The sequence below is a fragment of the Pelophylax lessonae genome (genome assembly GCF_965119305.1).
Source record: "Pelophylax lessonae genome assembly, chromosome: 2".
NCBI classification, from domain to species: Eukaryota; Metazoa; Chordata; class Amphibia; order Anura; family Ranidae; genus Pelophylax; species Pelophylax lessonae.
In genome coordinates, this window is record NC_138769.1 from 77227491 (window position 1) to 77239755 (window position 12265).

General features: G+C 43.3%; 1 protein-coding gene and 1 long non-coding RNA gene across 4 annotated transcripts in view; one reads left to right on the forward strand and one right to left on the reverse strand.

The window, feature by feature from the left end:
• Positions 1-12265, reverse strand: part of LOC309545470 — a 1154934-nt gene that overhangs the window by 780182 nt on the left and 362487 nt on the right. The gene's annotated exons all lie outside the window — the stretch shown is intronic.
• USP25 (ubiquitin specific peptidase 25) overlaps positions 1-12265 on the forward strand; it is a 226137-nt gene that overhangs the window by 58416 nt on the left and 155456 nt on the right. For all 3 annotated transcript variants that reach the window (XM_082245201.1, XM_082245200.1, XM_082245202.1), the window contains exon 3: positions 5420-5564. In XM_082245201.1, the coding sequence (XP_082101327.1) occupies positions 5420-5564 (145 nt within the window). The remainder of the gene's footprint in view (positions 1-5419; positions 5565-12265) is intronic.

Here is a 12265-nt window from a genome sequence, read left to right on the forward strand (position 1 = left end):
AAAAAAATGTGAAAAATATTGTTGTTTTTGCAAAATTGACGCTCTTTTTTTTGTTTATAGCGCAAAAAATTAAAATCGCACAGGTGATAAAATACCACCAAAAGAAAGCTCTGTTTGTGGGGGAAAAAAGGACGTCAAATTCGTTTAGGTACAGCGTTGCACGACCGCGCAATTGTCCGTTAAATTCACGCAGTGCTGAATCGCAAAATAGGCCCTGGTCAGGAAGGGGGTAAAATCTTCCGGGGCTTAAGTGGTTAAATATGTCTTATCTTTTAGATGTTTCTCAAGGAGTGTCATGGCTGAACAGATTCCCCCATTCACACAAGCGAGAGGGATGGGGGAATCCTCCCCACTGTGATGTTGTATTCTGACAGCAGAAACCCCTAGGCTGTCAGAATACTGATCAGGGCTGCTGTACCGATTGAACACAAATTTTTCGAACTCCTCCGTTTTTTTAGCCTGCGGTTTTGAATGAAAAAAAAAACAGTTTACCAAGCTTTAGAGTGTGCATGTCCCAAGTCTGTCCTCATTAACATGCAGTGCAAGAACTCCAGCCTCTACACACCTTTAATGGCTTATTAGGATAGACAGTGTCCACCTGCACAGTACAGACGGAATTAATTATGGCAAACACAGGTGCCCAGCCCCCTTATAACTACCAACAACTAATTAGGATTTTTTCTTGCTGGAGGACCCAGGATAGAGCCGAAAGAGGAACCGTGCGGGGACCCCAAAAGAGGAGGTTCGAGGGCTGCTCTGCGCAAAACCATTGCACGGAGCAGGTAAGTATAACATGTTGGTTTTTTTAAAGGCAGGTTTACAGTCACTTTAACCACTTCCCGCCCAAGGATATATGACATCGCAGACCTAGAGTGGAGATATCTGAATGATGTTTGCAGCTACTGGCAGCATTGAGATCTTTTTTTTTTTTTTTTTTTTTTTTTTTTCTATGCTGATGATTCCTTGCACCGTGAAAACAATCATAATGGTTGTTCAGCCGCTTGATTTTTTTACACAGGCAGCAGGAGGGGACATCCCTTCGCCCTCCAGTGCTTCCATCAGTTCGCCCATACAATCTGCGAGCCGGAGAATGAATCGGCTGTTTACCATAGAGCTGACCAAGGACCAGATGGTCCCCGGTCAACTCTATGACTTTTTGGAGGCCGGCTGCGATGTTATGACATCACGTCCAGCCTCAGCAATTGTAAACACTTTCGTTGCCTCGGCTGGAAAGCCGATATGGTTTTTTTTTTTTTTTTCCTTTTTTCTTTTTTTTTCCAAATATCGTGCAACATAAAAAGGTGCAACGACCACCATTTAATTTGCTGGGCTCTCTGCTAAAAAAAAATATATGTTTGGGGCTTCTGAGTAATTTTCTAGCAACAAAAAAAATATATGATTTTTACATGTAGGAAAGCAGTGTCAGAATTGGTCTGGGTGGCAAGTGGTTAAACATGTTTTTACATGATAAAACCACACCATAGTATCTATCTGCACTTATTAGATCATATGGGTGGGAAGGTACAGCTTACAGTACTTTACCCAAAAGAGGTCACTGGTAGGTGTAATTATAAATGATCTAATATTACATAATGTATACATTTAATAGGAATATAAAATTAAGATACAATTGAGTTCTCCGGATTTTTTTCTTGAAGGGCTCTTAAAAACACATCTAATGTAAATAAAAAAAAAATTATATTTTATTGAATAGGTGATTTAATCAAGTGTGTGAACTTCTAGGATAATGAATCTTGAAGCATAATAAAGCTGGCCAAAAAAAACATAAGGAACTGTTCGGACGTGCATAATCCATCTGATCATCTTGCAATGTTTCATGTGCTCATGACTCCTCAAAATACTTAAAGCGGTTGTAAACCGTATAAAAAAAAAAAAAAACCTGCAAGACAAAGGCATAATGAGCTAGTATGCATCGCATACTAGCCCATTATGTTTAACTTACCTTAAAACGAAGCCCCGACACGGACCCCCGGACATCGATGCGGGCGCTGCCATGATCCCTCGTCGTCTCTTCCGGGTTCGGCGGCTCCGGCGTGCTGATTGGCCGGAAGAGACGGCTCCAGCGCGCTGATTGGCCGGAGCCGCGATGACGTCACTCCCACGCATGCGCGCGGGAGTGACTTTTCCGGCAAGCTTCCGGCAAGTTAATTGAAGGTCCCCCCCGGACCTTCAGAGCGCATGCGACGCTCGCGCGAGCGGCTGCATGCACTGTAAATATCTCCTAAACCGTGCCGGTTTAGGAGATATTATTTGTACCTACAGGTAAGCCTTATTATAGGCTTACCTGTAGGTAAAAGTGTCAAAAAGCGGGATACAACCACTTTAATCCCACAAGTGCCCCTGTATTACAGCAATGGGGAGAAATGGGGCACAATCCAGTGGCTGGAAAAATCAGATCAGACAATAATTTTTTATTTTCTTGATCATTTATGGCACTTTTCCACTGCAAGTACCGGCTCGGCCCTGCTTGGCCCGGTTTGCTTTTCCACTGCTGGTACCGCATGGTACGGTGTTGGAACGATTCGGTACGGTATGGTTTGCTTTTCCACTAAGTAGTACTAAAGTTAAGTGGGTGGGATAACAACGGGGTGGGTGGGTGGGATTCTCTGACCAATCAGTGGCTAGTAGTGACTGCATGCAAAGGATTGTGGGATATGGTACCGGGTATGGTACCTCTTGGATGCACAATCGAGGTGGTACTGTTTTTGAGAGCCGTACCGTTCGGTTCCATGCAGTGGAAAAGCACCGCCGTACCGTACCGAACCGTTCCTACACCGTACCATGCGGTACCAGCAGTGGAAAAGCACAAAAGAGAGCCGAAACGTTCGGTTCCATGCAGTGGAAAAGCGCCTTTAGTTCTCCAAGAATGTTTCTTTAGGATTATGTGCACCTTCCTCCTTTCTTCACATTAGCACAAACATGGACACTAGGCCTTCACTTGAACGTTTGTGTTATACTTAAAGCTGGGCTAAAAGTCTTGTGTAGATGGTTTATATCCGTCTGTGTGTCTGACTATCTGATGATATCATTGGCCAGTGTCCAGGGCAGCATTTTTACAATGCATTATTCTTTTACTGTATTCATGGATACTGATATATTCTTTGTGGCTTGGTATGTTGACACCTTACAAATAACCGCTAACAATATCAAGAACTACAAGTCTGACCTTTTACTGTGTCCAGGGGCATTGCTAGGTGAGAAAAAGACCAGGGAGTTCAGGCCGAAGGTAAATTTGAATTTAAACCCCTCCCACATTTTAAAGTAAGTCCCGCCCAAGCGCCACCAAATGCCCCACCATAAAATGTTCTATGAACCCATTATGACACCAATCAAAAGCAGCATAATGAATCAAAATAATGAATGCTGCTTAAGAGAGTTTAGTTTTCCTTTAGGAGCGAGTATGAGAGTTTCATGTTAATCACAATCTCGACTATCTCAGGACATTGATTAAGTTAAGTTTAAGCATTTTTTTATGTCCTCTTTCAGTGAATTACAAAATATCCAGATGAACAAAGTTGTAATCAGTCAAATCTGCCTTGATTTAGTGGGATTTTTGTTACAGACTGTATGATAATTACAGGCTGTTTGATCTGGGGATGAGGGACGGATTTCCAGCCCCTTTGAACATAGGAACTTCCTAATTGCATTTATTTACTTGTCTAATGAAGAAGACGACCGCCATAGCCCTCTGCACTCTGACATTGCATCTCCCTGCCAGTGCCACCCAGCAACACTACCACTACCCATTGGCATTCCTGACTGACTGACACTCACATTAAACCTTCCTGCCTCCCAGCACCCTACCCTCCTGCATTCCTGGCTCTAACATTACATACCTTATGTTGCGGTGCAGGAGGCCAGGTGCTGGCAGGTGAAGTGGACACCCTGCAGCCTGTCTCTTCGCTCAGCTCTGAGCTGAGCCTCGCTGCCGCCCGGAGAAGAGGGAGGTGGGTGGAGGCGGAGCCAATTCTAGGCCCAGAGGAGGATTTTGGAGTCCTAAGCGCATGTACCACTTGGTACTGCATCCAGCTGCTGTGTATTTCAGCCTGCCATAGATTGACAGGCTGCTGGCAGTGGGCGTGGACGCTGCACCACTCCCAGGTACCTGAAAATGCCAGGATTTATTTGCTTAAAACCATCGGGTAAGGGGCAATAGGTGACTGTTGAGTTGCTTTGTTTCCCTGGAGCCCCAACCTGCTCCCTGAGGTGCCTCCCCCCCTTCTCCATTCATCTGTTCTTATCTAAGCAGTCATATATCGCACAGATGAGAACTGCGTTGGGTATCTCATTGTAGATATTTTAATTAGAATCCCCAGAGATGATCGATATATAGATATATATACTATGATTGTAACGTTTAGGGGCGATTCAACTCAAGTGGTGCATGTGATTTGAATAAGTAGTCCCAGTCCAGACTGCATTTTTAAGGGCACGGCAACCCACTTTTATTTATAGGCATAAAGAAAGTTCACAAAACAGCAATTTTCCCTCACAGGGGTTCCACCATTACTGTGTATATTTTTTAAATTCAGCCTCCTGGCCTACTCACATGCCACACGGCTGCTTCAGGCCTCACGCCTAGGCCTAAGGTCTGATCCTCAGACCAACACAAGTATCCTTTGTCACGCTCCCTTGAAGTTTCCTTGGGATCGACTTCATACTGCGCTGTTGTGAACTACATCTGCCTCCTGCAGACCTGTACGCTCTGGCTGCCAACTGCGGTCTCTCTCTCTCTCAGGGATGGTGGAAGCCCTCCTTACTCCCATACATAGATATACACACACATATACATCCTGTCTCACGGTTGGCGGCCTCCTGACTCCTCGGGTGCAGCTGTCTCCCAACTGGGAGCTCTGGGTGCTAACCCTGGGAATAATATGAACCCAGCCCACAGGTGTGCAATCAGCAGGCCTGTGTTAGTGCCGGTTCACACTGATCCGACTTGGTTGCCTGACAAGTAGCTTCCAATGCTGTGCAATGGAACCATTCTAATCAGAGCGACTCAAGTTAGAAAAAGGTTCCTGCACTATTTTTTGGCAAAGTCGGATCGACTTGCATTGACTTCCATTATGAAAAGTCGTTGCAAGCCGCGCCGAAGTCGCGGTGCACGGGCGACTTCATTAGTCGCCTGAAGTCGGGGCGACTTCGAGTCGGATCAGTGTGAACTGACACTTAAACAAAATCATGCGTAGATTGCTAACACACAGTGACCCGGGGTCGCCTCTCTACAAGATATATATATATATATATATATATATATATATATATATATATATATATATAGTTTTTTTTTTTTTATATATTTATTATATGAAAATATGGCATAAAGTGGGTTTTAAATCGGAAAACGGGCCTTCATTTTAATTTTATTTCATAAATGCAATTTGTGGTTTTTCAGGACAGCAATGGAAATCTGGAGTTAGCGGTTGCATTTCTTACGGCAAATAATGCAAAGCTCCCACAACCAGAAGAAGCTACATACTATCAGACTGCGCTCCCCAATAATGACCGATACATCAGTGTGGGCAGCCAGGCAGATACAAGTAAGTCAGTTTTATATTTTATTTGTAAGCCTGCTCATTTGTGATCATTTAGGACTTCCAATTATGATGCATAACTTCAGTTGTGACCAGTTCTATTTAAAGGGATATACCAGGAAAATTCTTTCCCATACTTATGGAGATAAAGCTGTTTAGCATTTTTCAACCCCTAGCTTCTTAAATCTAAACTCAGGGTGCAAAACTTTAATTTAAATATACACTTTAATAGCCACAAAGCATATCAATTTACATTGTTTGCCTGAAATTACTTTGCAAACCAAGATTTAACTTTGTTAAAGTAGTGATGCCTTTCTCATCGTGGTGTACATAGACCATGTAGAGAGCAGACGTGTGGGAGGGACCCACTAGAGTTTGTGACAGGATGCTCCTCCACAGAGAAAAAATGCAGAAGTGGTTACATGCTGGGTTACTTCTTAAATTTGAATGCAATCTAGAAAGTACATTCTAGAGATTCCAGAAAGAATACTCATTCCTCTTGTATTTAAACAATAATTATTTAGCCTGGAGGTTTCCTTTTTACTCACTGAATAGTTGCAGCATGTGAAGTTGCTAAACAACCTTTTTGCAAGTGTTTTTCTTTTTAGGTAACATTTTTTTAAACAACTTCACTTAGGCCCCGTTCACACTGGGGCGATCCGACTTCCCGGGGCGACCTCACAGGTCGCGGCGCGCTGCTCTCACCGCGACCTCGGAGCGGCCGGCACGGAATTCATAACATTGAAGTCTATGCAGGTTGCTCCGGGTCGCCCCAAAGAAGCTCCGGACCCTTTTTCTAAGTCGGAGCGACTTGTGTCGCTCCTATTAGAACGGGTCCACAGCTTCTCTATGCAAGGCGACCTGTCAGGCGACCAGGTCACCTGACAGGTCGCCCCAGTGTGAACGGGGGCTTAGACCAGGAGTTGTAGTAGAAAAATCCTGGAAGTAAAAGCATACTTTACATTAAAGTGATTATAAACGATCACCTTGTAAAACAACCCATTCAGTTAAAAATGAAAAAAAAAAGCAAAGCATTTGTGTATACATATAAAAACCTAATAAATACCTTATTTTCCCCCTTTTAAGGGATCACACCCCCTCTGTTCTCAGCTGCATAAGAGCTGGGTTGGGGGGGGGGGGGAGAGAAACAGCATTACAATAATCTTTCCCAGTGAAAGGCTGTGCGGGGGAAGTCAGGACAAGTCTGATCATTTTAGGAAAGCAGGCTGAGTTCCCAGCAGAGCTAAGGGAACTGACTGTGCTGTGCTCTCCTGCTTAGTGTGGTCAGTTTTAATAGAAAAGCAGATCGACTGGCTGGAACACCAGGGATTTCACACATAGGAAGCAATACAAAGACAGCAAAATAATTTTTCATACAAGTACATGGTACAGCAGGCACATATCGGGAATATGAAACGTTCAGTTTACATATTCTTTAAACTCCGCTCAAATTATGTACATTTATTTTTTTTGTGCCCCCCAATCCATATCTTATGATGCGTTTTTACCTCCTTGGGAGCATGCCCTGTGCACAGCAATAGGGCTGCTGGAGCTGTGCCCAGCCAGCACATGCACAGTAAGGAGCCACTGGCATATTCTGGCCAGCACATTTGCTGTAAGCGTTGCTGTCTTTCTGAAATCTGGTGCTGTGCCCTGCCAGCGCATGCACCGTACTGTGCTTGGATGTAAAGGGGCTGGCCATTATAGTGCATGCACTTGCTTGTCATAGTTCCGAGAAAGATGTACCCGGCAACTCCAGAATCCCATGAAAATCTTTATTAACTACATAAAGTTAAATATTAAAACCGCTGATGCGTTTCGGCATACAGCCCTGTTCTCTTGCTTGTCATAATGCCCACGGCTCCTACACCAGGGAGCAGGAGCATGCAGATCCAGTTATCACCAGGGAGACGCTGATGACAGAGGGGATATTTTTTACATGAAAAAGCAGCATAGGAAACATTCATTCTGGTAATTCTGCAAGGACAGCACAAAAGTGGGTACAGGAAGTAGGGGTGACATGGGGTATATGGCTACGTTTATTTAAGCGAATATAAAAGGGCGCTCAGCTTGTGCACATAAACTAATGGATAAAAACATAAAATATATAAACCACGACTCCACATATAAGTGAGTTGACCATCACTAATATAAAGGCGTGATTACATAAAGTTATAAATGTAGTGCCGGTTCACACTAATGCGATGCGGGAACACTGCTAATATACAGCATGTTCCCGCATCCCATCCACAGCACAGGCAGTTCACACTGCCATATGCGATACACTGGTGGTGTCAATTCAAAGTTAACGACACCCCCAGCTCAGATCGCATATCGCAGTGCGATCTGACTGCATAGGAATCGGATCGCACTAGTGTGAACCACCATGCGATCCAATTCCGCGGCGGACCAAAAAAAAGGGTCTGTGCGTGTTCACTGCGATTGAGGTGCGAATTCAGCCATACATGTCATTTTAGGAGCAGTGCGCTCCGAATTACATGCGATCTCTGTGATCCCATCAGTGTGACCTGGCACGTAGTCCTTATGCAGGGTGAATAGATACTCTTCTATGTGCTACAACATTTGTTAAAACATTTAATCAATAAATTTAATTCTCATGTGCAAATCATCAAGTCCATAGATAAATGAGTGTTGCCAATCACCGGGTCCAAAAAAATTGGAATGGATAAAGTGGCTATTTCTTCTTCAACACCCCAAAAGTGCTCAATCACGTGCTAACAAACACTGCGCTCACCAGATCAATAAGGCCAACCAGCAGCCAATAAGTTCTTTTGACTTCGATTCAGGAAATAAGAGGAGCATCATCCAGTCTTCTCCTAATACTCATTAGCTGTTCTCATATGATCGATATAAAAAATAAGCTATTTGGTCGGTGCTATTCCAAAGGCACTTTTCATGTGAGTGAAGACCTGTGTGTTTTTAAAGAGGTTGTAAACCCTTTTCTTTCTTTTTTTTCTTTTTACCCTGAAAGACAAACACATAATGAGCTAGTATGCATCGCATACTAGCTCATTATGAAATACTTACCTTAGAACGAGCCCCCGCCGTGCCGCCCGCTCACCTGTATGACGGGCGACATGTCTAGTCGCCCGTCTTCCGGGATCGCGGCATCCAGCCATCTGATTGGCCGGAGCCGCGGTGACGTCACTCCCGCGCACACGGCACGGAGTTTCCTTCACAGCGCATGCGCCAGTGACGTCACTGGATGCATCGAAGGTAAATATCTCCTAAACGGTACATGTTTAGGAGATATTTACAGTACCTATAGGTAAGCCATATCATAGGCTCACCTATAGGCACAACTTGCCGAGGAGGGTTTACTTCCTCTTTAAATATTCTTTATCAAAAATACTACATTATATACTTTCCATTTTTTGGGGGCCCCCTTTTTTTTTTTTTATTATATATCTATCTCATGTGAGAACTCCTGATGTGTATTAGAAGACTGGATGGTGGCTCTCTGATATGCTGAATTGAAGTTAAAAGGGCTTGTTGGCTGCTGGTCGGCCATATTGATCTGGTGAGCGCAGTGTTTGTTAGCACGTGGGAGCACATTTGGGACATTGAAGAAGAAATAGCCACTTTATCCTTTCTAACTTTTATGGACACGGTGATTGGCAACACACATTTATCTATCAACTTGATGATTTGAACATGAGAGTTGTTTTTATTATTGAAATGTAGCACATGCAAGAGTATCTATTCACCTTGCATAAGGATCACATTTATAACTTTGTGTAATCACACCTTTAGTGATTGTCAACTCCCTTATCTGTGGTGTGGTGGTTTATATATTTGATATTATTCATTTGTTTATGTGCACAAGGCGAGCGCCCTTTTAAGTGCCAGTTCACATTTCTGCGATGCGGGAACGCTGCGAATATACAGCGTGTTCCCGCATCGCATCCGCAGCACAGGCAGTTCACACTGCCATATGCGATACTCTGGGGATGTCAATTCAAAGTTAACGACACCCCCAGATCAGATCGCATATCGCAGTGTGAACTGCCCGTTATGCGGATGCGATGTGGGAACACGCTTTATATTCGCAGTGTTCCTGCATCACATAAATGTGAACCGGCACTAAAAGTTCGCACAGAATCGGATCGCATTAGTGTGAACCACCATGCAATCTGATTGTGCTGCGGACCAAAAAAGGGTCCTGTTCGTGTTGGGTGCGATTGCGGTGCAAATTCAGCCATACAAACTGTATGGCTGAATTTGCACCGCACAGAGATGGCATGTAATTTTAGGAGCAGTGCGCTCTGAATTACATGCGATCTCTGTGATCAGGTGTGTGGTTTACACTTAAAGGGGCAGCTGCCTTTTATACATGGGTATTTATTGGTTGGCACCCTCTCTCTTTTTTTTTTTTTTATACATTTATTTATGTATTTTCTATGAGGCTTTTTAATATTTAATGAACTTGCTGTGTCACTGGAAGATGTTCAAGGATCGGACAAGTAGTTTTAGGATAGGATTGAACAGCTGAATGATCCACCTGCTGTCTACAAATCATAAGGAATCAGGAAAGAGGTCTTTGAGAGAGAGCTCTCAGGTCCAGTCATCTGATACACAAAATATGAGGGATATTTAAAAGGGTACCTTTTTTATTTTTAAAACGCTTTAAAAAAAAAAAAAAGTCAGTGTTTACCAAAATTTCACTTTGGGTTTAGGGAGGCAGGGGGAGGTTGGCCGTAAAAATGGGGTAAAATGTACATTTATTTTTTAAATTTGTCTTAAGGCTTCTAGTTTGGGCTGCCTGGCTTCTAAGTCTATTGTGTATGTGTATGTGTGTGTGTATATATATATATATATATATGTATGTATGTATATATGTATGTATGTATATATATATATATATATATATATATATATATATATATATATATAATGTATATGTGTACAGTGGGTACGGAAAGTATTCAGATCCCCTTAAATTTTTCACTCTTTGTTATATTGCAGCCATTTGCTAAAATCATTTAAGTTCATTCTTCTTCCTCATGAATGTACACATAGCACCCCATACTGACAGAAAAACACGGAATTGTTGACATTGTTGCAGATTTATTAAAAAAGAAAAACTGAAATATCACATGGCCCTAAGTATTCAGACCTTTTGCTCAGTATTTAGTAGAAGCCCCCTTTTGATCTAATACAGCCAGGAGACTTTTTGGGAAAGATGCAACAAGTCTTTCACACCTGGATTTGGGGATCCTCTGCCATTCCTCCTTGCAGATCCTCTCCAGTTCTGTCAGGTTGGATGGTAAACGTTGGTGGACAGCCATTTTTAGGTCTCTCCAGAGATGCTCAATTGGGTTTAAGTCAGGGCTCTGGCTGGGCCATTCAAGAACAGTCACGGAGTTGTTGTGAAGCCACTCCTTCGTTATTTTAGCTGTGTGCTTAGGGTCATTGTCTTGTTGGAAGGTAAACCTTCGGCCCAGTCTGAGGTCCAGAGCACTCTGGAGAAGGTTTTTGTCCAGGATATCCCTGTACTTGGCCGCATTCATCCTTCCCTCGATTGCAACCAGTCGTCCTGTCCCTGCAGCTGAAAAACACCCCGACAGCATGATGCTGCCACCACCATGCTTCACTGTTGGGACTGTATTGGACAGGTGATGAGCAGTGCCTGGTTTTCTCCACACATACCTCTTAGAATTAAGGCCAAAAAGTTCTATTTTGGTCTCATCAGACCAGAGAATCTTATTTCTCACCATCTTGGAGTCCTTCAGGTGTTTTTTCGCAAACTCCATGCGGGCTTTCATGTGTCTTACACTGAGGAGAGGCTTCCGTCGGGCCACTCTGCCATAAAGCCCCGACTGGTGGAGGGCTGCAGTGATGGTTGACCTTCTACAACTTTCTCCCATCTCCTGACTGCATCTCTGGAGCTCAGCCACAGTGATCTTTGGGTTCTTCTTTACCTCTCTCACCAAGGCTCTTCTCCCCCAATAGCTCAGTTTGGCCGGACGGCCAGCTCTAGGAAGGGTTCTGGTCGTCCCAAACGTCTTCCGTTTGAGGATTATGGAGGCCACTGTGCTCTTAGGAACCTTAAGTGCAGCAGAAATCTTTTTGTAACCTTGGCCAGATCTGTGCCTTGCCACAATTCTGTCTCTGAGCTCTTCAGGCAGTTCCTTTGACCTCATGATTCTCATTTGCTCTGACATGAATTGTGATCTGGAAGGTCTTATATAGACAGGTGTGTGGCTTTCCTAATCAAGTCCAATCAGTATAATCAAACACAGCTGGACTCAAATGAAGGTGTAGAACCATCTCAAGGATGATCAGAAGAAATGGAAAGCACCTGAGTTAAATATGAGTGTCACAGCAAAGGGTCTGAATACTTAGGACCATGTGATATTTCAGTTTTTCTTTTTTAATAAATCTGCAACGCTGTCAACAATTCTGTGTTTTTACATCAATATGGGGAGCTGTGTGTACATTCATGAGGAAGAAGAATGAACTTAAATGATTTTAGCAAATGGCTGCAATATAACAAAAAGTGAAAAATTTAAGGGGGTCTGAATACTTTCCGTACCCACTGTATATGCTTTTAATTTTTGCAGCTGATGCGACTGATATGGTTAAATATTGTTCATCTGGGTTTATCGAGGATTCTTACAGCTAAAAGGCTTGAGAGTCTATTCCCACCCAGATACCAAGCCAGCTTGACAGAAGATTTTTCTTGT